This window comes from Grampus griseus (genome assembly GCF_964374135.1).
Source record: "Grampus griseus genome assembly, chromosome: 13".
NCBI classification, from domain to species: domain Eukaryota; kingdom Metazoa; phylum Chordata; class Mammalia; order Artiodactyla; family Delphinidae; genus Grampus; species Grampus griseus.
Window position 1 is genome coordinate 21637508 of NC_139007.1, and position 26093 is coordinate 21663600.

General features: G+C 36.3%; 2 protein-coding genes across 2 annotated transcripts in view; one reads left to right on the plus strand and one right to left on the minus strand.

The window, feature by feature from the left end:
- The window catches only part of RNGTT (RNA guanylyltransferase and 5'-phosphatase), a 221891-nt gene that overhangs the window by 52998 nt on the left and 142800 nt on the right, over positions 1-26093 (minus strand). The gene's annotated exons all lie outside the window — the stretch shown is intronic.
- LOC309831727 (methylglutaconyl-CoA hydratase, mitochondrial-like) lies at positions 6765-7681 on the plus strand. Its single transcript, XM_082669047.1, is given in 2 exon segments — positions 6765-7106; positions 7110-7681. Coding segments are annotated over 2 exon segments (690 nt in total). The 5' UTR covers positions 6765-6767; the 3' UTR covers positions 7461-7681.

The following is a 26093-nucleotide window of genomic DNA, read 5'->3' on the forward strand; positions in this document are numbered from 1 at the left end:
TATCTTAAATATGGTAGTTACACAGCATATATATATTTCGCTTTTTAAATACTGTTCTTTCTCATTCATGTCCATATTATTCTTTACATAAATTACATTATCACCTTCGTTTGAGTGGGTTTTCATAGGTATCATAATTTAAGCGTTTGTTATGTGTAAAATAATTAATACTCTGAGAACATGAATTCCAACTTCTAAGATGGAACATTTCCTAAAATGCTTTTACCTTTCAAAAAATTATTATGCCAAATTGTATACATAATTATTGTCAAACAATAGGCACCATTTTATTATGACAGGGTATTTGTATATAATATAGCATTCACACATTTTAAATCCCCAGGGTAAAGGCATTAATTCAGCATTTACAGATGCATATAAATATATGTTAAAATAAAAAGCATATGTTAAAATAAAAACCATGACGCATTTAGTACCAGATAATTGTTTTGTCCTTCTATTAGGTGAACATTAATATAACATTTATACAAATGCTAATAACTTCCAAAAAATTTGCTTGTAACTAAATGCTTCTATGGCTACCAAAGAAATTTTTAGAGTAAGAAGGCATTGCTGAGAAAAAGCTAAGAGAATTCAGCACCACTAAACCAGTGTTACAACAACTGCTAAAGGAACTTCTCTAGGCAGGAAACACAAGAGAAGGAAAATACCTACAAAAACAAATCCAAAACAATTAAGTAAATGGTAATAGGAACATACATATCAATAACTACCTTAAATGTAAATGGATTAAATACTCCAACCAAAAGACACAGACTGGCTGAATGGATACAAAAACAAGACCTCTATATATGCTGTCTACAAGAGACCCACGTCAGACGTAGGGACACATACAGATTGAAGGTGAGGGGATGGAAAAAGATATTCCATGCAAATGGAAACCAAAAGAAAGCTGGAGTAGCAATTCTCATATCAGACAAAATAGACTTAAAAACAAAGACTTTACAAGAGACAAAGAAGAACACTACATAATGATCAAGGGATCAATCCAAGAAGAAGATATAAGGATTGTAAATATTTATGCACCAAACATAGGAGCACCTCAATACTTAAGGCAAATGCTAACAGCCATAAAAGAGGAGATCCACAGTAACACAATCATAGTAGGGGACTTTAACACCCCACTTCCACCAATGGACAGATCATCCAAAATGAAATAAATAAGGAAACACAAGCTTTAAATGATACATTAAACAAGATGGACTTAATTGATATTTATAGGACATTCCATCCAAAAACAACAGAATACACATTTTTCTCAAGTGCTCATGGAACATTCTCCAGGATAGATCATATCTTGGGTTACAAATCTAGCCTTGGTAAATTTAAGAAAATAGAAGTCGTATCAAGTATCTTTTCGACCACAACGCTATGAGACTAGATATCAATTACAGGAAAAGATCTGTAAAAAATACAAACACGTGGAGGCTAAACAATACACTACTTAATGACGAAGTGATCACTGAAGAAATCAAAGAGGAAATAAAAAAATACCTAGAAACAAATGACAATGGAGACACGACGACCCAAAACGTATGGGATGCAGCGAAAGCAGTTCTAAGAGGGAAGTTTATAGCAGTACAATCCTACCTCAAGAAACAAGAAACATCTCAAATAAACAACCTAACCTTACACTTAAAGGTACTGGAGAAACAAGAACAAAAAAACCCCAAAGTTAGCAGAAGGAAAGAAATCATAAAGATCAGATCAGAAATAAATGAAGAAAACAATAGCAAAGATCAATAAAACTAAAAGCTGGTTCTTTGAGAAGATAAACAAAATTGATAAACCATTAGCCAGACTCATCAAGAAAAAAAGGGAGAAGACTCAAATCAACAGAATTAGGAAAGAAAAAGGAGAAGAAACAACTGACACTGCAGAAATACAAAGGATTATGAGAGACTACTACAAGCAACCATATGCCAATACAATGCACAACCTGGAAGAAAATGGACAAATTCTTGGGAAATCACAACCTTCCAAGACTGAACCAGGAAGAGATAGAAAATATAAACAGACCAGTCACAAGCCCTGAAATTTAGACTGTAATAAAAAAATCTTCCAACAAACAAAAGCCCAGGACCAGATGGATTCACAGGTGAATTCTATCAAACATTTAGAGAAGAGCTAACATCCATCCTTCTCAAACTCTTCCAAAAAATTGCAGAGGAAGGAACACGCCCAAACTCATTCTATGAGGCCACCATCACCCTGATACCAAAACCAGACACAGATGTCACAAAGAAAGAAAACTACAGGCCAATATCACTGATGAACATAGACACAAAAATCCTCAACAAAATACTAGCAAACAGAATCCAACAGCACATTAAAAGGATCATAAACCATGATCAAGTGGAGTTTATCCCAGGAATGCAAGGATTCTTCAATATATGCCAATCCATCAACGTGATAAACCATATTAACAAACTGAAGGAGAAAAACCATATGATCATCTCAATAGATATAGAAAAAGCTTTTTACAAATTCAACACCATTTATGATAAAAACCCTCCAGAAAGTGGGCATAGAGGGAACTTACCTTAACATAATAAAGGCCATATATGACAAACCCACAGCCAACATCATTCTCAATGGTGAAAAACTGAAAGATCAGGAACAAGACAAGGATGTCCACTCTCATCACTATTATTCAACATAGTTTTGGAAGTCCTAGCCACAGTAATCAGAGAAGAAAAAGAAATAAAAAGAATCCAAATAGGAAAAGAAGAAGTAAAGCTGTCACTGTTTGCAGATGACATGATACTATACATAGAGAATCCTAAAGATGCTACCAGAAAACTACTAGAGCTAATCAATGAATTTGGTAAAGTAGCAGGATACAAAATTAATGCACAGAAATCTCTTGCATTCCTATACACTCATGATGAAAAATCTGAAAGAGAAATTAAGGAAACACTCCCATTTACCACTACAACAAAAAGAATAAAACACCTAGGAATAAACCTACCTAAGGAGACAAAAGACCTATATGCAGAAAACTATAAGAAACTGATGAAAGAAATTTAAGATGATACAAACAGATGGAGAGATATACCATGTTCTTGGATTGGAAGAATCAACACTGTGCAAATAACTATACTACCCAAAGCAATCTATAGATTCCATGCAATCCCTATCAAACTACCAATGGCATTTTTCACAGAACTAGGACAAAAAATTTCACAATTTGTATGGAAACACAAAAGACCCCGAATAGCCAAAGCAATCTTGAGAAAGAAAAATGGAGCTGGAGGAATCAGGCTCCCGGACTTCAGACTATACTACAAAGCTGCAGTATGGTACTGGCACAAAAACAAAAATATAGATCAATGGAACAGGATAGGAAGCCCAGAGATAAACTCACGCACATATGGTTACCTGATTTTTGATAAAGGAGGCAAGAATATACAATGGAGAAAAGACAGCCTCTTCAATAAGTGGTGCTGGGAAAACTGGACAGCTACATGTAAAAGAATGAAATTAGAACACTCCCTAACACCATACACAAAAATAAACTCAAAATGGATTAAAGACCTAAATGTAAGGATAGACACTATAAAACTCTTAGAGGAAAACACAGGCAGAACACTCTATGTCATAAATCACAGCAAGATCCTTTTTGACCCACCTCCTAGTGAAATGGAAATAAAAACAAACAAATGGAACCTAACGAAACTTCAAAGCTTTTGCACAGCAAAGGAAACCATAAACAAGGCAAAAAGACAACCCTCAGAATGGGAGAAAATATTTGCAAATGAAGCAACTGAGAAAAGATTAATCTTCAAAATTAACACGCAGCCCAAGCAGCTCAATACAAAAAAACAAACAACCCAATCCAAAAATGGGCAGAAGACCTAAACAGACATTTCTCCAAAGAAGATATACAGATTGCCAACAAACACATGAAAGAATGCTCAACATCATGAATCATTAGAGAAATGCAAATCAAAACTAAACTACAATGAGTTATCACCTCATACCAGTCAGAATGGCCATCATCAAAAAATCTACAAACAATAATTGTTGGAGAGGTTGTGGAGAAAAGGGAACCCTCTTGCACTGTTTGTGGGAATGTAAATTGATAGAGCCACTATGGAGAACAGTATGGAGGTTCCTTAAAAATCTAAACATAGAACTACCATTCGACCCAGCAATCCCACTACTGGGCATATACCCTGAGAAAACCATAATTCAAAAAGAGCCATGTACCACAATGTTCATTGCAGCACTATTTACAATTGCCAGGACATGCAAGCAACCTAACTGTCCACCAACAGATGAATGGATAAAGAAGATGTGGCACATATATACAATGGAATATTACTCAGCCATAAAAAGAAACGAAATTGAGTTATTTGTAGTGAGGTGGATGGACCTAGAGTCTGTCATACAGACTGAAGTAAGTCAGAAAGAGTAAAACAAATACCATATGCTAATATATATATATATATGGAATCTAAAAAAAAAAAAAGGTTGTGAAGAACCTAAGGGCAGGACAGGAATAAAGAGGCAGACATAGAGAATGGACTTCAGGACACGGGGAGGGGGGACGGGTAAGCTGGGACGAACTGAGAGGGTGGCATGGACTTATATACACTACCAAATGTAAAACAGATAGCTAGTGGGAAGCAGCCGCATAGCACAGGGAGATCAGCTCGGTGCTTTGTGACCACCTAGAGGGGTGGCATAGGGAGGGTGGGAGGGAGACACAAGAGGGAGGAGATATGGGGATATATGTATACCTATAGTTGATTCACTTTGTTATACAGCAGAAGCTAACACAACATTGTAAGGCAATTATACTCCAATAAAGATATTAGAAAAAAAATGGCGGCATTGCTGGAAAAGAAAAAAAGAAAGGAAATCTATTAGAGCTTTCGACAAAAGTAAAGATAGGCAAATCTAACGTTCATTTTGCTTCAATTTCCCAAATACAAATATTAACAAATATCTATCCTGGAAAGAAAGCTGCAAAATTATTTCCAGAAAATTTTCTCATATAAAGTAAAATTAAAACTTGGCAGGTAATAGAAAGATTAATTAAAAGAACCTCATTCACCATCATTCACTGACGATATATCAGGCTTACAAAAAATTGCTTTAAAAGGAAATTGAGTGTATAATTATTTCAAATTAAAAGTTAAAAAAAGGCAAAGGGGATCTTTCTAAAAATAAGCTACATAACTCAAAATTAACTGTTCTCTCTACAAGCCCTAATTACATTACCCACTAACTGATACACTTTTCAACTGCAAAAATACTTTGAAAAAACTTTCAGTATCATGAATACTGACTGACAAATAAAATCCCACTTCGAAGCCAATGAGCAAATTCTCCAAAGAGCAGACTACATCCAGTATATTTCATACTAGAAAAAAAGAGAAAGTAAATGCATCTAATATGGGATCACTAGGGCCCTTCTGAATTTGAGAAAATGCACATTACTGAGAAGGCCTACATTATTCTTTGAGACTTCTAGTAGAATGTAGGTAAAAGCAGCATATGCCATTAGCCCCAGATGAAACTTGAATTAGCAAATGAGTGAGCTGTTTATTATCCTTACAGACTTTTCATAGCCTACACTTTTCTGATTTGCTTTCTAAACCCTGGTATAGGAATAACAAAATGCTCTAGACTTTCATGAAAAAAATGAAAAACCACCACCACCAACAACAACAATCAGATGGTTAAATGAAGAATCTGTGTGCCGGTAGAAACAAATACATTCCTAGCTCTGACAACTGAGAGGGTCTGTAATGACACCCAGCAGCAACAACCGTGCGGAGGACCTAGATCCGTGTTTCCAACCATCAATCTTCACCAATTAGAAAACAAAAACAGGGCTTCCCTGGTGGTGCAGTGGTTGAGAGTCCGCCTGCCGATGCAGGGGACGCGGGTTCGTGTCCCGGTCCGGGAAGATCCCACATGCCGCGGAGCGGCTGGGCCTGTGAGCCATGGCCGCTGAGCCTGCGCGTCCGAAGCCTGTGCTCTGCAACAGGAGAGGCCATCCACAACGGGAGAGGCCACAGCAGTGAGAGGCCCGCGTACCGCAAAAAAAAAAAAAACCCAAAAAACAAAAACACCTGGACTCTTTGGAGAAAGGGCTGATTTCTGGACTGACGGGGGAAAAGTATAAGAAGAGCCTGGAACATCTTGTGGTACTGGGAAGTAAGGAGATAATGGAAAAGTGATGAGAGCATGCCAAAAAGACACAGATGTTGAACTGAAGGCGTTCCCAAGGACCAAAGCCAAAACGGCAAAATAAAATCATAGTGCTGTATTATAACCCATGGCGTAAAATATTCCTAAATCCTTAATAATATAAATAAGTATATGAGGAAGAGGGGACAGTGGTTTTTTCCATTTCAATCCCTATTAATGCACTGAAAAAGAATGAAGGAGAAACAGTCAACATGGAGGCGGCGGCGGCCGCAGCGGCACCCGGGGCCTCGGGTATCTTGTAGGCCGGCCGCGCTCGCTTGGTGGCCGCTTGCTGTGCGCGGCTCGGCCCTGGGTGGAGGCTATCCGGCTCCTGGACGGTCCCGCGGGTCGACCCGGCGACCTGGGCTCGGGGCTGGACACCCACGGTCGGGGGTGCGGCCTGGCGGAGGGGCTACAGCTCTGAGGTGAAGACGGAGGACGAGCTGCGGATGCGGTATCTGGTAGAGGAGAACCGAGGAACTGTGGTGCTTGGAATAAACAGAGCTTATACCAAAAATTCATTGAGTACAAATCTTATAAAAATGCTTTCAAAAGCTGTGGATGCTTTAAAATCTGATAAGAAAGTACGGACCATCATAGTAAGAAGTGAAGTCCCAGGGATATTCTGTGCTGGTGCTGACCTTAAGGAAAGAGTCAAAATGAATTCCAGTGAAGTTGGCCCTTTTGTCTCCAAAATAAGAGCAGTGATTAATGAAATCGCTAATCTTCCAGTGCCAACCACTGCGGCAATAGATGGACTCGCTTTAGGTGGTGGACTTGAAATGGCTTTAGCATGTGATATAAGAGTAGCAGCTTCTTCTGCAAAAATGGGCCTGGCTGAAACAAAGTTGGCAATTATTCCTGGTGGAGGGGGCACGCAGTGACTGCCACGTGACATTGGGATGTCCCTGGCCAAAGAGCTCATCTTCTCTGCACGTGTGCTCGATGGCCAAGCAGCCAAAGCAGTGGGCTTGATCAGCCATGTTCTGGAACAGAACCAGGAGGGGGATGCTGCCTATAGAAAGGCCTTGGACCTAGCAAGAGAGTTTTTACCTCAGGGACCTGTTGCAATGAGAGTGGCAAAATTAGCAATTAAGCAAGGGATGGAGGTCGATTTAGTAACAGGATTAGCCATAGAAGAAGCCTGTTATGCTCAGACTATTCCAACGAAAGACAGACTTGAAGGTCTTCCTGCTTTTAAAGAGAAAAGGACCCCTCGTTATAAAGGAGAGTAGAAGAAAAAGAAATCTTTAAAACGCCAGTGTAATAAATATACTTCTGGAAGTATCTTTCAGATTCACATATGCCTCAGCATCTGGAATCCCAGCGACCAAAGTGAAGAGCGAGTTATCCATATACTGAATTAAGTATCTGGAGTGGACCCCTATGTGTACTTGTTCAAAGGTGTATCGTCATTTTCATTCAGATTTATAAAGCTAATAGTGTATACTGTCAAAAACGCCAATTCAAAATTAGGTATACATTTTTAAATACCTCCTGCATACGAGGCTTTCTGTTCTTAAATTTTTTAATGTGAATAATTTATATATTGCACACGCTAGGAAAAAATATTGATTGTATGTCTCCTGTGCTACAGTATGAAAATAAAATTATTTCCATGTACCAAAAAAAAAAAGAATGAAGGAAATTGAAATTCACCATATTTGAAATATTTGCCTAATTGAAATTGAAAAACACCACAGTAACGATTGTTGCAGGCAAAAACCATTGAAAAATACTAAAACTACAAGAGGAAGGTAGGATGAGAAACCTGACATCTGCCTAGTCTCAAAATTTCAACCCAGAAAACACTTACTAATCATAAACATAGCAACTTTAAAATCCAGCAGACTCACTTAACCAAATAATCAAAATTACCAACATGAGCTCCCACCCCCAACATAATGCACCTAGAAGAGCACACTGTTGCTTTCGTGGTGTGCCTTCCTAAAAATACACCCCCCCAAAAGATCACACTAAGGGGCGTTCTATATAATAACTAGTAGTCTTCAAAAAGTGTCAAGATCGGGCTTCCCTGGTGTCGCAGTGGTTGAGAGTCTGCCTGCCGATACAGGGGACACGGGTTCGTGCCCCGGTCCGGGAGGATCCCACATGCCGCGGAGCGGCTGGGCCCGTGAGCCATGGCCGCTGAGCCTGCGCGTCCAGAGCCTGTGCTCCGCAACGGGAGAAGCCACAACAGTGCGAGGCCCGCGTACCGCAAAAAAAAAAAAATTGTCAAGATCATGAAAAGTGAAAGTGAGGTACTATCCCAGATTATATTAAGATTGTGTAAAGGAGACATGAAGCCAAATATAAAAGAACATAGGGTTGAATTTATGTAAGGTTCAAAACCAGGCAAAACCAAACCCTAGTGTTTAGAATTGCATACCTAAGTAACAAAAGTATAAAAAAGAGCAAGGAGGTAAAAATCACAAACTTACAGATAATGGCTATCTTTGGTGGGAGAGAGAAATTTGTGAATGAGAAATAGCATGCTGGAGGCATCTAGGGTGCTGGCAATATGATTTTTTTTTGTTCTGAGTAGTAGTTAAATGTATGTTGGTTCCATGAAATTTCAGTAAGCTGTACATTTATGTTTTATGTACTTTTCTGTATGTATACTTCATACTATAAAAGGTCTTAATATAAAAAGTCCAAAGAAAAAAACCAACATAAGCAATCAGTGAGAGAGTAAGAGTGACTCCTAAATGAGGGATACAATATTAATTGGTATATTAACATATTTTAATATTCCTGTAAAAATAGATGAGTATTTTAAGAGATGAGCTTCTAGGGAATCCACAAGTCACTCATCCTCTTCTTAGTACTAGAGCTACAAATTCTATGGCATAAATATAATACGAAAACACAGAACTCACATATCTGGGCATAATGGTTTTAAATAGAAAGGCAGTAAAATTAAAAAAAACAAAAAAAGGAACATAAGTGCATTAAAAATGTATAGACAAATTTTCCAGTCCCAGCCAAGATAAGATGGTACCTAAGAGAAGGGAAACAAATGAAGTCCTACCACTACCCCAGCCTACCACCTGGAGCCAATAAAGACTAACATATTTACTATCTGATCCTTTGGAGAAAAAAATGGCCAGTCCCATTTCAAGACAAATGAAAGCATATGTATACGAGAAGACTTGTTTCCTAGTCTCACAGCAGCTTTATTTATAATAGCCAAAGATTGAAGACATCTCAAATGTCCATCCATACACAGGTGAACGGATAAGTAAATTGCGATATATCTATACAACAACAGGCTGCTCAGCAATAAAAAGAAACAAACTACTGATACATGTAACAACATGGATGAATCTAATGTTGAAAGAAGGGGGGGTGGGGGAAGACCACCACAGACACATACAGTGTATGTTTTCATCTACATAAGATTCTAGAAAATGAATACCCCAAAGCAGTGGTTGCCAGAAAAGGGAGTGAAGGGTGCGGGAGGAGAGAGGGAGGGAGGGATTAACAAGGGGCAGGAGGAAATTTTGGGGGGGGGGGCCGGCGGCTGATGGACATGGTCATCATCTTATTCCGGGAGTGGTGATTTCACACTTAAAAATCAAATTGCACACTTTAACTAAGTGCAGGTTATCATATATCAAATACTCCTCAATAAAGCTGTAAAAAATAATGTACAAACTTCATCTTCAAAGTTTTGCTAAATATATTAAAAAAGGAAAGTACAAATGTTCACAGGCCATATCACAAACTGGGCCTACAAATAATTCTAAATCAACCCACCCTGATCATTCTAAATGGAGAGTTGGTTTATTATTTTAAGACCTGCTTGTGTAAACATGAAGCAAAAAGTCTGAAAGGTGGTTTTTAACAGGGAAATCATCAAACACATATAGCTCCCCACCTGGTTTATTATCTACTGGTCATAAGAATTATTCTATAGCTTACTTTTAACCTACAAAAGAAGAGAGGGGAGAATGATTTATGTAGGGATTAGCCTCAAATCTAAACATCTGAAATTACATGAATCATCATCATATCCATAAATTTTCACCTCCTTGACTCCAAGATGTATATGTAAAGCACATTTGTTAAAAGATTAATAAATAAAATAAATGAATAAAACTTTCATTTCCTGTATTGGGAAATTCTGAAACTTATTTTATTTTTTCCCTATATTTTTGTTGTACAAGTTCCCCTTGTATACTTCAGACAAGACTCTGTGACATCCTCCTTTTCCCCTGGGAAAATGTAGGAACATTATGCTATGGGGCCATTTCTGCAGAAAAAGTACAAAAGATACTGTGGAGACAAGAAACAGGGAGATTTAAGCTGAGTGGATATAATTCACAATTCCATTTTTTTCTGTCTAAATTATAGCACCATGTCACGTTACCAGCTATTTCAATAATAGCTATGATCAATCAAAGAAAGAAATGTTTTTTTTAAATCACAGACCCCAGAATGACTGAGACTGTTATATTCCACACTGTAAAGAATTACTTCAAATCTGAATTTCAGCTTCATAGAACTCTCCACAAACTGCTGACACATGAACTGCCAAAACTACAGAGAACTGCCTAAGTGTCTCACTGATAGAATATACATTATATTGATCTTCTCTTTACTATTAATTTGAATACTCCTCTAGTAAATATTATATATGCATCCCTTTTTTTTAAATATAGATTTTGGTAGGTATTGAGTTAGTATTTTTTCATTGCTAGGTACATATTAGCTATCTTTATTTTTTAAAGTATGGTTAAGTCCCCTACATAGGAACCTTCAAGTTGCAAACTTTCAAAGATGTGAATGTGCATTCCATCAAGTCAGGCGTGAGTGAAATTGCAGCTTGCCCTCTGCCTCCTATTGCTGACGATCCTTCAGCTCTACCATATCCCACCTCCTCTCCCTCCTCCAGTCAGTAACTCTTCTTGCCTGTTCACTTGATGCCAGCCCCGGCATACCAGCTGTTGTACTGTACTACTGTACTTTTCAAGGTACTGTACTGTAAGATTTAAAATGTTTTCTTTATTTTTTTGTGTTTGGTCATTTTTTATGTATTATTCGGGTGAAAAGTATTATAAACCTATTACAGTACAGAACTATATAGCCAACTGTGTTAGCTGGGTACCTAGGCTAACTTTGTTGGGCTTACGAACAAATTGGACTTCAAATGCGCTCTCAGAATGGAACTCGTTCGTATGTAGGGGACTTGCTGTAGTTAATTCTTTATCATTTTCATGACTCTACTTATAAACATGAATGAGCCTATTTTGAGTTAACAGACAATTCCTGCCTTAATTCAATCAGTATATTCTTTTGTTCAAACAGAGTAACTTACTGACTGGTTTAGTTTGCAAAGCCCTTGAAGGAAATTCTTACCTAGCTGAATAGCTCATATAAAAGAATTTGAACTGTAACAATTCATTTTATTCTTTATTTTGATATCTGTTCAAAACACACTGATAACTAATGATATAGTAGCAGAATTGTTTTTAATTACTTCAAATTTAAAAATGACCAGAATACCATATTGCACATCAATTATTTTGCTTATAAATCATTATATTTACCCTTGACATATGCCTTGATCAATTAACAAAAGTTAACATAATGCATGAGACAGCTGAACCTCAGTAATGTGACAGCTATAATCTAGTCTAAGTATATTCAAGACGAAGTTCCAGAATCTCATATGCTGGGCTGACAATAGGAAATCATGAGATATCCATAAGAAAGACATCACCAGATAGTGCTGGCAGTGCTATAAAGCATGATAATTTTAACATTTCTTAAAGCCATGAATATAAAGTAAATGTTACCAAGCTGTCTAGGACCACATTTTATAAATGACTGAAAGACCCTCATGTCCTTACGGTGAAACTAATTCTATTATTTCCAAAACGCAAGATGGAGGTTATCTAATAATCACAATACTTTTCCTTTCATGTTTTCCACTCTATTAAGTGACTGATGTGAATTCTTGAAGTGGGTTATGGTCATTACAACCTTAGAATGTGCTCAGCAAATCCATGAGGGGTAGTCAAACAACATTACCTTTTTCCTCAAATAAATTAACCAGGCTTTCAGAAAGAATTAAGCAGTGTGGAAGTATAAGCACATAGTTATTTCATACGGTTTTTTTAAGATGTAGTTTTAAAACCCATTCCTTGTCACCAATGTCATAGCAGCATTATTCACAATAGCCAAAAGGTAGAAACAATCCATATGCCCATCAACAATTGAAAAACATAATGTGGTATATATCTTGTTTATGGAATATTATTCAGTCTTAAAAAGGAATGGAATGCTGACATGCTGCAACATGGATGAACTCTGAAAACATTATGCTAAGTGAAATAAGCCAGTCACAAAAGGACAGCTATTATATATTCCACTTATATGAGGTATGTAGCAAAGTCAAATTCAAAAAGACAGAAAGTAGAATAGCGGTTACCAGAGACCAAGGTGAGACAGGAACAGGGAGTTATTGTTTAATGGGTACAAAGTTTCTGTTTGAAATGATGAAAAAATTCTGGAAATTGACAGTGGTTATGGTTGCACAACACTGGGAATGTACTTAAGGTCACGGATTTGTACACTTAAAAATGGTTTAGGGCTTCCCTGGTGGCGCAGTGTATAAGAATCTGCCTGCCAGTGCAGGGGACACAGGTTTGATCCCTGGTCCGGGAAGATCCCACATGCCACGAAGCAACTAAGCCCGTGTGCCACAACTACTGAGCCTGTGCTCTAGAGGCCACGAGCCACAACTACTGAGCTTGCATGCCGCAACTACTGAAGCCCGTGCACCTAAAGCCCATGATCCGCAACAAGAGAAGCCACCACAATGAGAAGCCCGCGCACTGCAACTAAGAGTGGCCCCCGCTCGCCACAGCTAGAGAGGGCCCACGTGCAGCAACGAAGACCCAACACAGCCAAAAATAAATAAATAAAATAAAAATTTTAAAAAAAGGTCTAAAAGGTACGTTCTATGTTTTAGAAAGCCCCAAAAATATCCATTCCTAAGATACAAGTCTCTCAACAACTTCAAACATTTTTCTCTTCTTGAATCCCACAAAGACTGTTCCAGACCTCCTCCTTTCTCTAAATCTCCCCAGACCATCCCTTTACTTCTCACTCCAAAAACCACTTTTATTTCTCATTGAGTGGAGAAGATCCAGTCTTGAGGTACAAGTTTCTCCATCTTTCAATTCATCTGTATTTCTATACATACAACCTTAGCTTTCCTTCTCATTCCTTGCTAAAACTATCCAGCCCTCCACTTACTTGATACCTTCCCAACTTTAACACTTATTCTTTCTCTTCTCAAAGACCTGTAATCTTTTATTTTCTCCCACTCTGCCAGTTAACAAGGAGGGTTACAAGGGCAGGAATGGTCATTCTGAAGTTGAGTCAACTAAAAATCACTACAGAATGGATAAGATTTGTGGAAGTAATCTACCCTGAGATAGTTGACTCATAGATGAAGATTTCTAGGTCCTTTTTGTTCAGGCTGTTATGGTGCTGTGGAAAGGGTGGCTGGAAATCACACTATATGTCTGATTCCCAACTGTGGTGCTTGTTTCCTGTGTAACTTCAGGCAACTCATTTAACTCCTCTGTAGCCTCATTATTTTGTTGGGCAAACGGGTTATGACTTAACTCCACAGAAATGTTTTGAGGATTAAATAAAATAATGTATGTACTTAACTAACATTTGTTCAGTCTAAATCAGTTGAATACACTGAATGACCAAAGCATATTTCCAAAATGCAGCATGTCTTAAAAAGAAGAAAAAATGAATTGCCTTGTATGAAATATTGAAATTTAATGTTAATGACAGATAAGAGAGTTAAAAAGTATAAATCTGTCAGAATGTATATAGTCAATGCATGTCTACATGTAAGAAAAGAGGGAGAAAAAGAGGCAGATAGTCAGAGGAGAGGATAGAGACTGACTGACACAATTAGCAGAGAGGAGTTATCTGGATGCCAGAAAAGCATGTACTACTGTGGAAGACCTAATTTTCCAAGCTCCGGATGAAATATCCCTCAAGATAACCTAACCCTTTTCCTTCGATCACACAGTCACAAAACAATCTTCTAAGGGCTAAATAACTTTCTGAGTAGTTAGAAATGAGTTGCTACAAATAGAGACCTGAGTATGTACATACATGTGTATATTTAATGCATATGTGTGTACACACACATCTATATGTAATGATATACAGTTGACCCTTGAACAATACAGAGATTAGGGGCACTGACCCTCAGCGAAGTCAAAAAGCCACATATAAGTGGATCTTAGCAGTTCAAACCTGTGCTGTTCAAGGGTCGACTGTATTACTATAAATTAGTGCTGACGGTTACAAAGCCACGAAAACCATAATAATTATAGTTGTTACTTACTGAGACCTTCAGTGTGCAAGGCCCTGTGCTAAGCTTAATTCTACATTATATCGGCCTTCTCTCTGGTATTAATTTTAATTTGAATACTCCTTTAGTGTTAGGAATTTAGGATTGTCATTTAATCTTGTCAAAGAATCCCATGTGTTAGGTACCATTATTATTCCCATTTAATAGATTTGGAGGCTAACAGAAATTACTAATTTGCCTGAGGACACACAGCTTGTAAGAGGTCGAATTGAGAATCAAACTTCTCTTCCTCTGGCTCTTTGTTCTTAAATCTCACTTCTTAATAATTAAGACGTTTGGTTAAGGATAATTAATTCCCCACAACATGATCAATGCTGAGTGATAAAATCAGTGTGGGGCTTGCAAAGCTCTGGCCAACCTCTTCAGGTATGCGGACAACTTCAGCCAACATGGCCTACTTCTTTAAAAGGAGCAACAGGGGGAAAAAAAGAAAGTCAACAAGGAGGGAAATTAGCTCAATCCTCTATTCAATCTTGGCTCTTCCTCATCTTCTTTCTCTTTATGAAATTGAATCATTTATTATACATCAATTATTTAGAGTATATGCCAGACTCTAGGCCAGGTATTAGAGACATAAAGATGATCCCCGCCTCGGGAACTCATAGTCTTAAAGAAGCAGTAGGTTTGAAGTAGTTAAACTACAAGAAACAGAGACAAACTGGCAAATTCTATAACAGACCCATGGGAATTATGTACTGTAGTAATCTTCTGACTACTAAAGACTTTTAAACCCTGAAAGTAGAGGCGTGCATGTTAAGTGAAAACCCACACACTGGTCTTCAGGGACTTCCGTTAGGCGCATGCCCTCAAAATATGACCCAACACTGGAACCACTGATAAAAGTTTTCAAGACTCTCTTATCAAATGCCGTGAAATGTAATCTTATAACATTTTATATTATAATCCCAAGCCTCTAGTACAGTGCCTGACACAAGGTGAGTGATCAATGGTTGCTGGTAAGTAAAAAAATACAGGAAAAAAAAACAACACACAGGAGAAAAAGAACAAAACAAACAAAAAACAACACATACCTCCCTAAGGAAGAACTAACCACTGATATTAAAATACTGAGAAATATAAGGCAGATTTTAAAATAAATGGATATTAAGTAAATTTATACGTAGGTGAGTTTGCCATAAAATATTTTGATATGCACAACCAAAACTGACAGCTGAAGTTCTAGCATGATCCAAACAAGATAAAGATTACCTGGTCTTGGGAAATTTAAAATAGGATTTCTATAAATGAGATGACAGATGAGGCAAAACAGAAAAAAGGAAGAGCTTAACAGCTTCCAAAAATTCTTCTTCCGTCTAGTTTTAGAAAAATAAACCTGAGGTATTCATGCAAAATTTTTAAATGTTGCCGTATTACATCCTTAGCTAGGACTAATACATCTGAAAGCACTTGTGGCGTAATTGTCAACAAATATTGTCTTGTAAATGTTCTGATTATGACTGGTAGGGCCCAAGTTAATTTATTTCTAAGATCAAACCAATATTCCACTTCATTTCCTGATGTCTGGTTATTATTATAGAAGTCACAAGTTCAGAGCCTCCTTTCACTTTCTAGCAAGTGATGCTCCAAACAATTTTAATTTTAAAATAGCCTCTTTCTAAGACTAGAATTTCTGCATCAGGAGTGTGATTTGATATGTGAATTACTGCAATTAGAATGGGAAAAATGGGAGAGCAGAGGAGGAAGGAGAAGTCGGGAGAACAACATAAGAGATGCCAAGAATAGGACTTCAGTTAACTGGCCAACAGAGATTTAATCCACAAATACTCCTTGTCTCCAAAAACAGAAAAGTTGTTCTCATGACTTTTTTCCTTAATTAAGAAGAGCAAGGCGGCGGCACCAGGCAAGCAGCATGAGGCAAGTCTTCGAATCGAATCGATGTGAACATCAAGTATGTCATGAATGCACTGAGATGCCCTTTTTGGGGGGAGGGAGGGGAATAGTAAGTCTGCTTTTGGTGGTTCTATAAGGTAAAGCAATGTGTTGCCTCTGAGATCAGATTAACTTTACAAGGAAGTGGAGATGTCTTTACATTTTATTTTACAAGGTACAGTGTTTATAAGAATAACAGTCTTTACCATCAGAAAAAAACGCACAGCTAATGAAAAGGAAAAGACACTGTGGATTTATCTATTATATGTAAGAAATCTAGAGATGGCTACAAAGAAATGTTACTATATATGAGCAGCAGCACTGATAGACTTCCTGTTAGATGGCATGTAAGAAGGGCATATTAATATGACTCTGTAATTTAAATGGTTCCAAGCAGCAAATTGAAAGCTAAAAAAACACTTTCAACTACTACTGTTTTTTGGGGTTTTTTTTGTGGTACGCGGGCCTCTCACTGTTGTGGCCTCTCCCGTTGCGGAGCACAGGCTCCGGACGCGCAGGCTCAGCGGCCATGGCTCACGGGACCAGCCGCTCCGCGGCATGTGGGATCTTCCCGGACCAGGGCACGAACCCATGTCCCCTCCATCGGTAGGCGGACTCTCAACCACTGCGCCACCAGGGAAGCCCCAACTACTACTGTTTTTAAGTAGAATTCTACTACAATACCTGAAAATGGCAAGCGCATTTCAACTGTTTTATAAGGTAAAATATAATTTAGTAAGACAAAATCAAGGTAGCTTAAAATAAAGTGAAATAACTCCATATGTGTACAAGGCACAAATAAAAGTAAAATCTAAAGGCACACAGCTTACTGAGGAAATTAACTATTCTGTAAGTACTTAAAATTTCAACAGTTTGTCACTCATTAGAGAGGTACTCAAAAGATTAAGTATGGCAGTCTAAAGTGAAGACATACTCAAGAGAAATGGCAAACTAGATTCTATTTATGTGCTACTGCCATAACTAAAATCATCCAAAATACTTTGCTTCATTTTCTTCTTAGAGTACATATAATATTGTTTATAAACTACCTACCAGTGTTGCTTATAAAGTATCTACCAAACTTGTATTTATTGAAAGTGTTAACCATAGTTTAAAAGCAATCTGACAATCAAAGTGAAACTCAAATGATGTAGTTACTCATAACTATAAAGAACACAGTACTTTCAATTATAACCATTCCAGGCTATGAAAAACACTATTATAAAAACAAACCCATACATATAATACAGCTTGAAATGAAATTTCTAATGGACCAAGCGTAAACTGACCACAAACAGGATAGTTCACTTCAAGCTACGGATTCTTCATACATCTCTCTTAAGGCAGGGAGGGGAGAGTTGTTGGGTGCTAGGGGCACTGTGAAAGGAGAAGAATCCATTGACACAAGGACTCTTTATAAGACAGAGTTAATATATTAGAAATAACATTATTTATAATTCCTTTATAGGAATATTTAATATTTTAGTATAACTTTTCTTCTCTTTTAATTAATATTTCATAACTCTTCCTTCTCACTGCTCTTCCCCAAAAGGGTGTTTTGCAGAAATAAATGAGGAAACAGCCATCATGCTCTAACAAAAAAAGGAGGCAGGAATAAAGAAAAGAAATTGATGCTCATTGCAATAACAAACAAACGCAATGAATTAAATTGACAAGAAGTTCTCATGCAGAAATAAAGAAGACTTGATGCATACAGTGTCTTCCCTCAGAGAAAGTGACATGTCATCATTCATATGGGAACATGATGGCAACAAGTTTATATAGTTAGATGTATAAAAGGGAAGAGCTGAAAAAGCTTCAATATAAAACTTTGCTATTAAGGTGCTTAAAATCGAAGACAAGGACTTAGATTTTATTCTCTGATTGCCTTATCACTCAGCAATTGGAGGCCTCTGCTTTCACCAATTCTGCCTCTTTACTGTCTTGTGAATGTGCCAGTCATCTCCACCTGAAATACCCTTCTATCCTTTTCCAATACTACCCATTTTTCCAGACACAGCTTCAGTGCCATCTCCTGCATGAAGCTTACCTTGATTGCCCCACCCTCACTGATTTATCATTGCTCCAAATTCTTCTGCAGCATCAACAACCTGTGCCACACAGTTTGGTCCTTATTTATATATTGTCATACATAGTTCACTGCTGTTTCATGTGTTTGTTTTATCACATCTATATTATATTATAACTTCTTGTGGAAAAACAACATTTAGTATTTCTTCCATACTCCTCACATTGCTTATCACTGTTCCAGGTAATTAGTAAGATATTCCATAAGCATTTGTAAAATAAATTATAATAATGATCATACTAACAGCTAATATTTATTAAGCTATGTGTACCAGACACTGGACTTCAATTAATTTAATCTTTACAGTAACTCTACGAGGTGTGTTATAATTCATATTAATGATATTAATATTAACCCCATTTTATGAGAAAAGTTAAAGTTTAGTTTAGTAACAAACAGGATCATGGTAGTGAGCATGCATCTCAAAGAAATATGCTATCCAGAAAAGATATGAAAACTAATACAATCTATGAAAAGTGTCCTAAGTAAAAGAGTAGGGAAAATAGAAAGGCTAACTACCCAGTTAATGCTTCAAATTCTCTAAACTGTTAGGGGTCCTCAAAGTCAATACCTCTATCCCCACCTGGAACTCACAGGCAAGTGCCACACAGTAGGCACACAGTAACCTTGAACAGGTGAACTTCCTGTTAGAAAAAATACACTTCATAGCCTCTCTCACATTAAAAAAATAAATAAGTAAACTGTATGGAATCCACCATTCTCTTCCTAATTTTATTAGAATAAAATAGTTATTACTGAAGAAGGAAATGACAGTGGTCTTATTTTAAAAATACTAGAACTTCCCTGGTGGTCCAGTGGTTAAGAATCCGCCTTCCAATGCAGGGAACGCGGGTTTGATCCCTGGTCGGGGAACTAAGATCTCACGTGGTGCGGGCAACTAAGGCTGCACACCTCAACTACTGAGCCCACAGCGCTATCGAGTCCGCATGCTGTAACTAGAGAGAAGCCTGCACACTGCAACTAAAGATCCTGCTGCTGCAACAAGGACCTGATGCAGCCGAAAATAAATAAATAAATACAATTTTTTGAAAAATAAATAAAATTTAAAAAAATAAAAAATACTAACTGTCCCTCTCTGTTAAGCTCACTGCCCCCAAGCAGAATTCAGAACTTGGTCTTAATATTATCAAAAAAAAGATCCCCAGATTAAAACATTAAGTTTTACTTAGATAGAACAGTCCCTTGTTCATTTAGGAAGATAAAGGGTCAAGTGTGATAATTTCAAGAGTCCTCCGAGGAGATGATACTTCAATAAATAAATGTGTAATATATATGTGACATATAACAAATATAAATTATACATATATACAATACATCTATAATATAAAGTAATAAACCATGTTTACCAAATCAGATATATAAAAGATCACTGTTGAAGCAAATATGATTCCAAATTTACCTTTTCTCTCCCTGAATCCTCTTTAACTAACAGTAGATTTAGGCTAATCTGTGGATGACTAATCCTATAATAAAATATCTGCTATATCAAAAGACAGGATGCTACACAGAAAACAATTATGAATAATGAGTAAACAAATTAAAAACATCTAGCTCAAAAGTAATGACCACAGAAACGCTATCTAAAGAGCCTTAAACAAGACAGAAAGACTGTGATTAATCCCATACATCCAGATTCTATTTCCATCAATCAGTTCACAACGGGAAGATAATAGAGGGCCTAGAAGTATGGCTGATTTACCAGAATCCCATGGGATCAAGAAACACACTTTACATTAAAGATTTTTTCCTCATAAAAGTTTGCTATTCTGCATTTGCAAACTGTTAGACCCAAGAGACAAAACTCCTACCCTCTAAGACTCAATTTTTTTCCTCCAGTTACAATTTATTTTAAAGAATTAAGAATGGGGTTTAGTTTTGAGTGACTATTATTCTATGGAAATAAACTTTTCACAGTCAATTTTTTAAAAATACATGTAGGAAATCAATGATACTCTACTATGATTTGTGAAAATTTAAAATGTAAAATGTCTAGTAGCACAGTAGGCCTTTGCCAAGGATAAAAGATGCCAAGATAAGAATGTAATCCTTAAAGCCTTCTTAATTTCTAACTTTAAAAGATGCTGTGTGTATAGAACCAGGTAACAAGTGCTTCCAAACCTTGCTACCAATACTCCAGCCAAAGGAGACAATATCAAGCATCTTTCTTTCCTACGTTTGATCTCATAAAGGATATAATATCAGTAAGAGAAGGAAAAAGGCTGCTCTCCATAAACAGTACAGGTATTAACTCTTGCTATTCCTCCTCCCTCACAAAATTTGTTAGGTAGAAATGCATTTAGGAAAAAGCTAACCCAGTGGTCATATCCTCTAGGTTCTTCTACCTTAAAAGTTTGAATTATAGATTTTCTCATTCTGTCAAATGTTACGACCAATGAAAAATATTTTCAAAGCACTAAGTTAGTCACAGCTATGAAAAAAATTAGGAATTACACCTGACATATAAGACGCAAAAGATCTATCTTATATCTACTATCTTTGTACTGCATAAAGGTGCTGACTGGATGTGCTAAAAAGAAATAAAGGTTGAACATTGTTCCCACGTTTCAGGGAACAAGCATCACTTGATTTAAGCAGAGCTAGATCTACAACAGAGTGATTTCATCAAAGGATTAAGAAAATTATAGTGAGCTCTTTATGACTTCTTAGCGGAAGAGAAAAGAGGGTAGAAAGGGTGAGGGAGAGGACAAGTGAAGAAGTCTGAGGATTTTCATTCTTTCAGGCAAGGAAATGGGTAAGAACTGTTCTCAGAAGAGAGTTAAACAGTCCTCTGAAATATGGAGCTACAAACTAGGTGAAATCCTAGCTGATATCACTTTACCTTAATTTAGAGATACTTTGAAGGCAGTCATTTTCCAAATCATGACAAATGCTATTATCTAAAGCATTCACACCCTCTCCAACGTACAAAAGGCCTTCAAAGCCATAGGTACTATGTTTTACATTGGAACAATAGACTCTACCCTCAAGAATATTAATTTTTAGTGAAAGACACCAAAAACATCAAGCTCCATAATTCAATACAATATGCTGAATACACAGAAGGACCAAAGGACTCAGGCTCCACGGGTCCACCAGGTAAGACTTCATTTCCCAGTAAAATCTGCTTCTCTTTCTCATGTTTTTTTTTTCTTTCTTTTTTTTTCCCAATAGTACGTTTGAATTGACACCATATCAATACATATTGTAATTTAGGTTGAAGAGCTTAAGATTTTCCTGGACCAGGCAGGAGGTTCCAGTGAAGGCAGGGTTGGGGGAAGGAGGTAGCCTTTCAGATTGTGCAGTCCAAGAGCTCTCTCTTCCATGCCACAGTGACAAACTATTTCTTTCAAATCCATTTTTTGCATCACTGAGTACAGGAGGGCTTCTGCAGCCAGCACAGTTCACCCTAGTTGCCTGGTTACCTCAGTGACCACTGTCCCAGGGGTAACAGCCCTGCTTTCTAGGGCACTAACCAAGGAAGGGCATGTGAGGACACAGCCAGAAGAGGGCCCTCACCAAGAACCCAACCACGCTGGCCCCCTGATCTCAGACTTCCAGCCTCCAGAACTGTTAAGAAATAAATGTTGTTTAAGCCACCGAGTCTGTGGTATGTTATAGTAGCCTTAACTAAGACACCTTAAGATTAAATATACTTTCTAAAATGTATTTATAATATGAATTTGTTAAGCAATAAAAGTGAACTTCTACTCAACCTGTGTACAAACTACATCCTGAATTCCAAGAGTCAAATCTAAAGTAACAAGGTTTTATTACACGTGTGTATTTAAATGCACTATATGTGGTCTAAAGGTTAAGACTACTGCCTTTATCCTTTTCTCTTAAAAAAAAAATGACTGATAGAAATTACAGAGAATCTAGGATTCACACAGAGTACAGAAAACCCTATAGAAAGGAGGCTGTCATAGAACATAAGCACTATTCTAGGTTTGGGGGACCAAAGTTGAGGCACTTCTTTGATGTGTTAAGAAAAGCCCTTTTCTATGGACTATTTCTAATTCCCTAGCTACACAATACAGGTTTTAAACTATTAAAAAAAAATGACCAATAGATTTACTATCATAAATGGACCAAAATATAAATAAAAGATGGTATTTGCATAAAATGGCTCTTTTATGTGTTAGACACCGGATTTTAATTGTCCTTCATATTTTCCAAGCATAATATTTAAAACTCTTCTCTTTTTTAAATGCTGCCTTGCAACCATATTAATCTCAATAGAAAAGTACAATCTGTTCATGACTGCTGGTAAATAGAGGTCTAGACAGCAAATGATCTCTGAAAGGACGTATTTCCATTGAATAATAAATCCAAGGCACTTTGTACTATCCTATTATATACAAATGTAAGGAGGACAACAAAATAACACGAGTGAAAGGAAAATTTTAAAGAAAAAGCTACACTCTCTCTCCTTGAACAAGTTAGGAAAAAAATTATATAGGCTCAAAAGACTCAAAATTTTAACCTAAGGAACATACTTCATAGTGATTTTTTTAAGTCAGATTATTCTTAGTGAATTCTTTTGGCTTAAGATAAAAAAAACCAGATATTACTAATGCACTTAAATGTTTTCTTGGGTGGAAATGACACAATACATTTCCATCTAGAAATAAACCATTTTACTTGTTTCCTTCATCATTTCTAACTTAAAAGCAAAAAGAAATCTAGCCTTGTTTTTTGAATAATCTTGAGACAAGTTTTAATCTTTCAATGTTCAGCCTTTCAATATTTTGTACAAATAAACCCAAACTACTAATATGTTATCCAAAATGATTTTCCCCAAAGCTTCAATTACAAAAAAAGATTTTATTACAGCTTTGGCGTTTAGAAATTTGCTTTCTAATAATCATCTATCAAGATTACACACTATCTACTTAGTTATTTCTTTGTAATTTTTCTATATAATTGTATTTTTTTATTATTTAGGAACACCCAAAGACACTTTGCCAAGAATAAGATACAGCTTAGTCTGTACCTTGACAATCTATACAATCCAGATTGTATGCTCAACTATATATTGCATATTCTGATAAGGGTAGTTACAGTACAGTAGTATTATTTAGCATGTATTACTGGTTGCATTTTAATAATAAAAGCTGCCTAATAAATGAACTAACCTTTGTGTAGTAGTTTACAGTCTATAGATGCCCTTCACACACATTATATCTCATTAACAATTCTATGCAGTTCTGTTCAATGGGCCCTAACCTATCAACTCACTTTGGATAACTATTAATTTGGTACATCTTAATAAAGTTAACAGGCTTCATGTGGCATGTTCATGCAGAGATGCAGTTTTTGGCACTAAGGAGTTTAAATTAAAATTAAGGATTTTTAACAAATCCTTGAACACAGTGATCTTACTTATAAATATCTAAGTGGATAAACTATTAAACAGAAAGGTTATAAGAATCATTTGTTAGTTCTCTCACTCATCCATTTATTTATTTTTTGAGCACCTACTATGTGGTAGGCACTGTTCTGGTTAGACTGGTCATCTAGATGGCATGTATTACAATGCAATTTATATTTTAAAATAATTGATCAGTGATCATCTGATTTTTCACCATGCAAATTAGAAGATTACTGGGGAAACAAAATCTTAATAATTCTAACCAGGTGAAGAAAACTGACTATGAATAGACACTACTAAAAATAAATATGTAATTTGACAGCCTAATGAGAAACAAGCTAAACAGAAACAAAATCAACATATCCATATTAAAAACCAGATATCAGAAAGGGGTCATGTGTTTGTCTTGTCTTCAGGGAACTGAATTCAATTCAAAACATCTACCTGAGAACAGGCAGTGTAAAACAATTTATGAGGTACTCTGGGGGTCAAGTTAACAGCTCACAATAATGTAAGGCAAAATAAAGCAAATTTCAATAACAAAACATTATGGGACTTCCAAGGTAGAGGAGAATTAGTTTGGAGTGAGGAATAAGGTTTATAATAACTTGGTTTTGTTATAGGTATTCCTAATCTTGGACAACTGAGATACAGACTTTAATTTTTAACTTGTTTAGTATCACCTCAAATGGAGTCATTTTAAACAAAAACCTACTGTGAAAAAGAGAAGCACTGAATTGGAAAGCAATACATTATTACCCAATTTTACCTGGCATTGATTAGAATTTTAACAATAGAATACAAAAGAAGAAAAGGTGAAAAGAAAAAAATTAGCAGAGAAGAAATCTCCGTGGTGCTACATTATCAATAATGAACTGCTATATGAAGATTCTAATTCCCAAAGACAAATCTGCAAATATGCTTCCATGATCAATATATTTAGCAGAATAAGAGCTAAATCTAGAACCCAGACGCTTAATTTTTAGTAATAAATTCTTCCTAACATATTATAACAAACTACTCTAAAATATTCTATATAAATATTTCAAACTAACAGAAGACTAATATGGAATGAAATTTAATTTTAACAAACCAGTTTCCAAGTTCCAACTTATTTTACACAGTTAGTAGTCTTTAACATGATAAGCATTGACAGTTTGTAAACCTACCATAAATTTTCAATTGCATTTGTGCAATATATAAAGTGTAGAAATGTAATATATTTAATGGCAAGGATATGCACTATATTTATATGTTTGTTATACATATCACATTTTTCAGTTTTCCTTTAAATTATAAAAAAATTCAAATAACTACCGTATTTCTTAAGGAGAAATTCGTATTTTTTGAAATTACTGTCTTGTATTATGGACTTTTTATTATGCTGCATATGAAAAAGGGGATATGATAATGATGAAACATTACTGATGCATCAGACTGAAAAATTAGACATTTACAGACCATGTCTGAAGCTAAAGTTCTAATTGGATAACCCTTTTCCCCCCTTGCTCTCATTTTGAAAGATATATAAATTTAATTTGGTTACTGGCATGGTCTATTGGACTCAACACAAGATAGTGGTTAAAAAAAATATATTTAGAATTCCAATCTTGGTCTATTGTTCTGGTTCTAATCTCAGTTCACTGAATGCTCTTGGATAAGTCATAACTAAATGACATTTTTCAATTTTCCCATCTGTAAAATGGAGATAACTGTCCTACCTCATGAAGACATTACTGACTTTAATTAACTGGGTAAAATACTGTGAAAATCAAAAAATGATGAAAACGTTCAGTCCAATTAAAATTTAAACTTAAGTCATTATTCAAACCGAAGAGTCTTAAAATGTACTTCTTAAAATCTAAATTGAATACTCTAGTAGCATTTGTTGAAAATCACCTGACTCATCTGCACCTTCATCTTTCAAAGGGTGTGGAGTAACATCAAAGTGACAACTTACAATTTAGAATACATACTTTGACCAGCTCACTAGCTCCAGAGGTGATCTGTGGTTATGTAATAAAAGCCCAGGCTCATTTGACAAACCACAGCACAATTAAAAGATAAATGATCATCCAAGATAA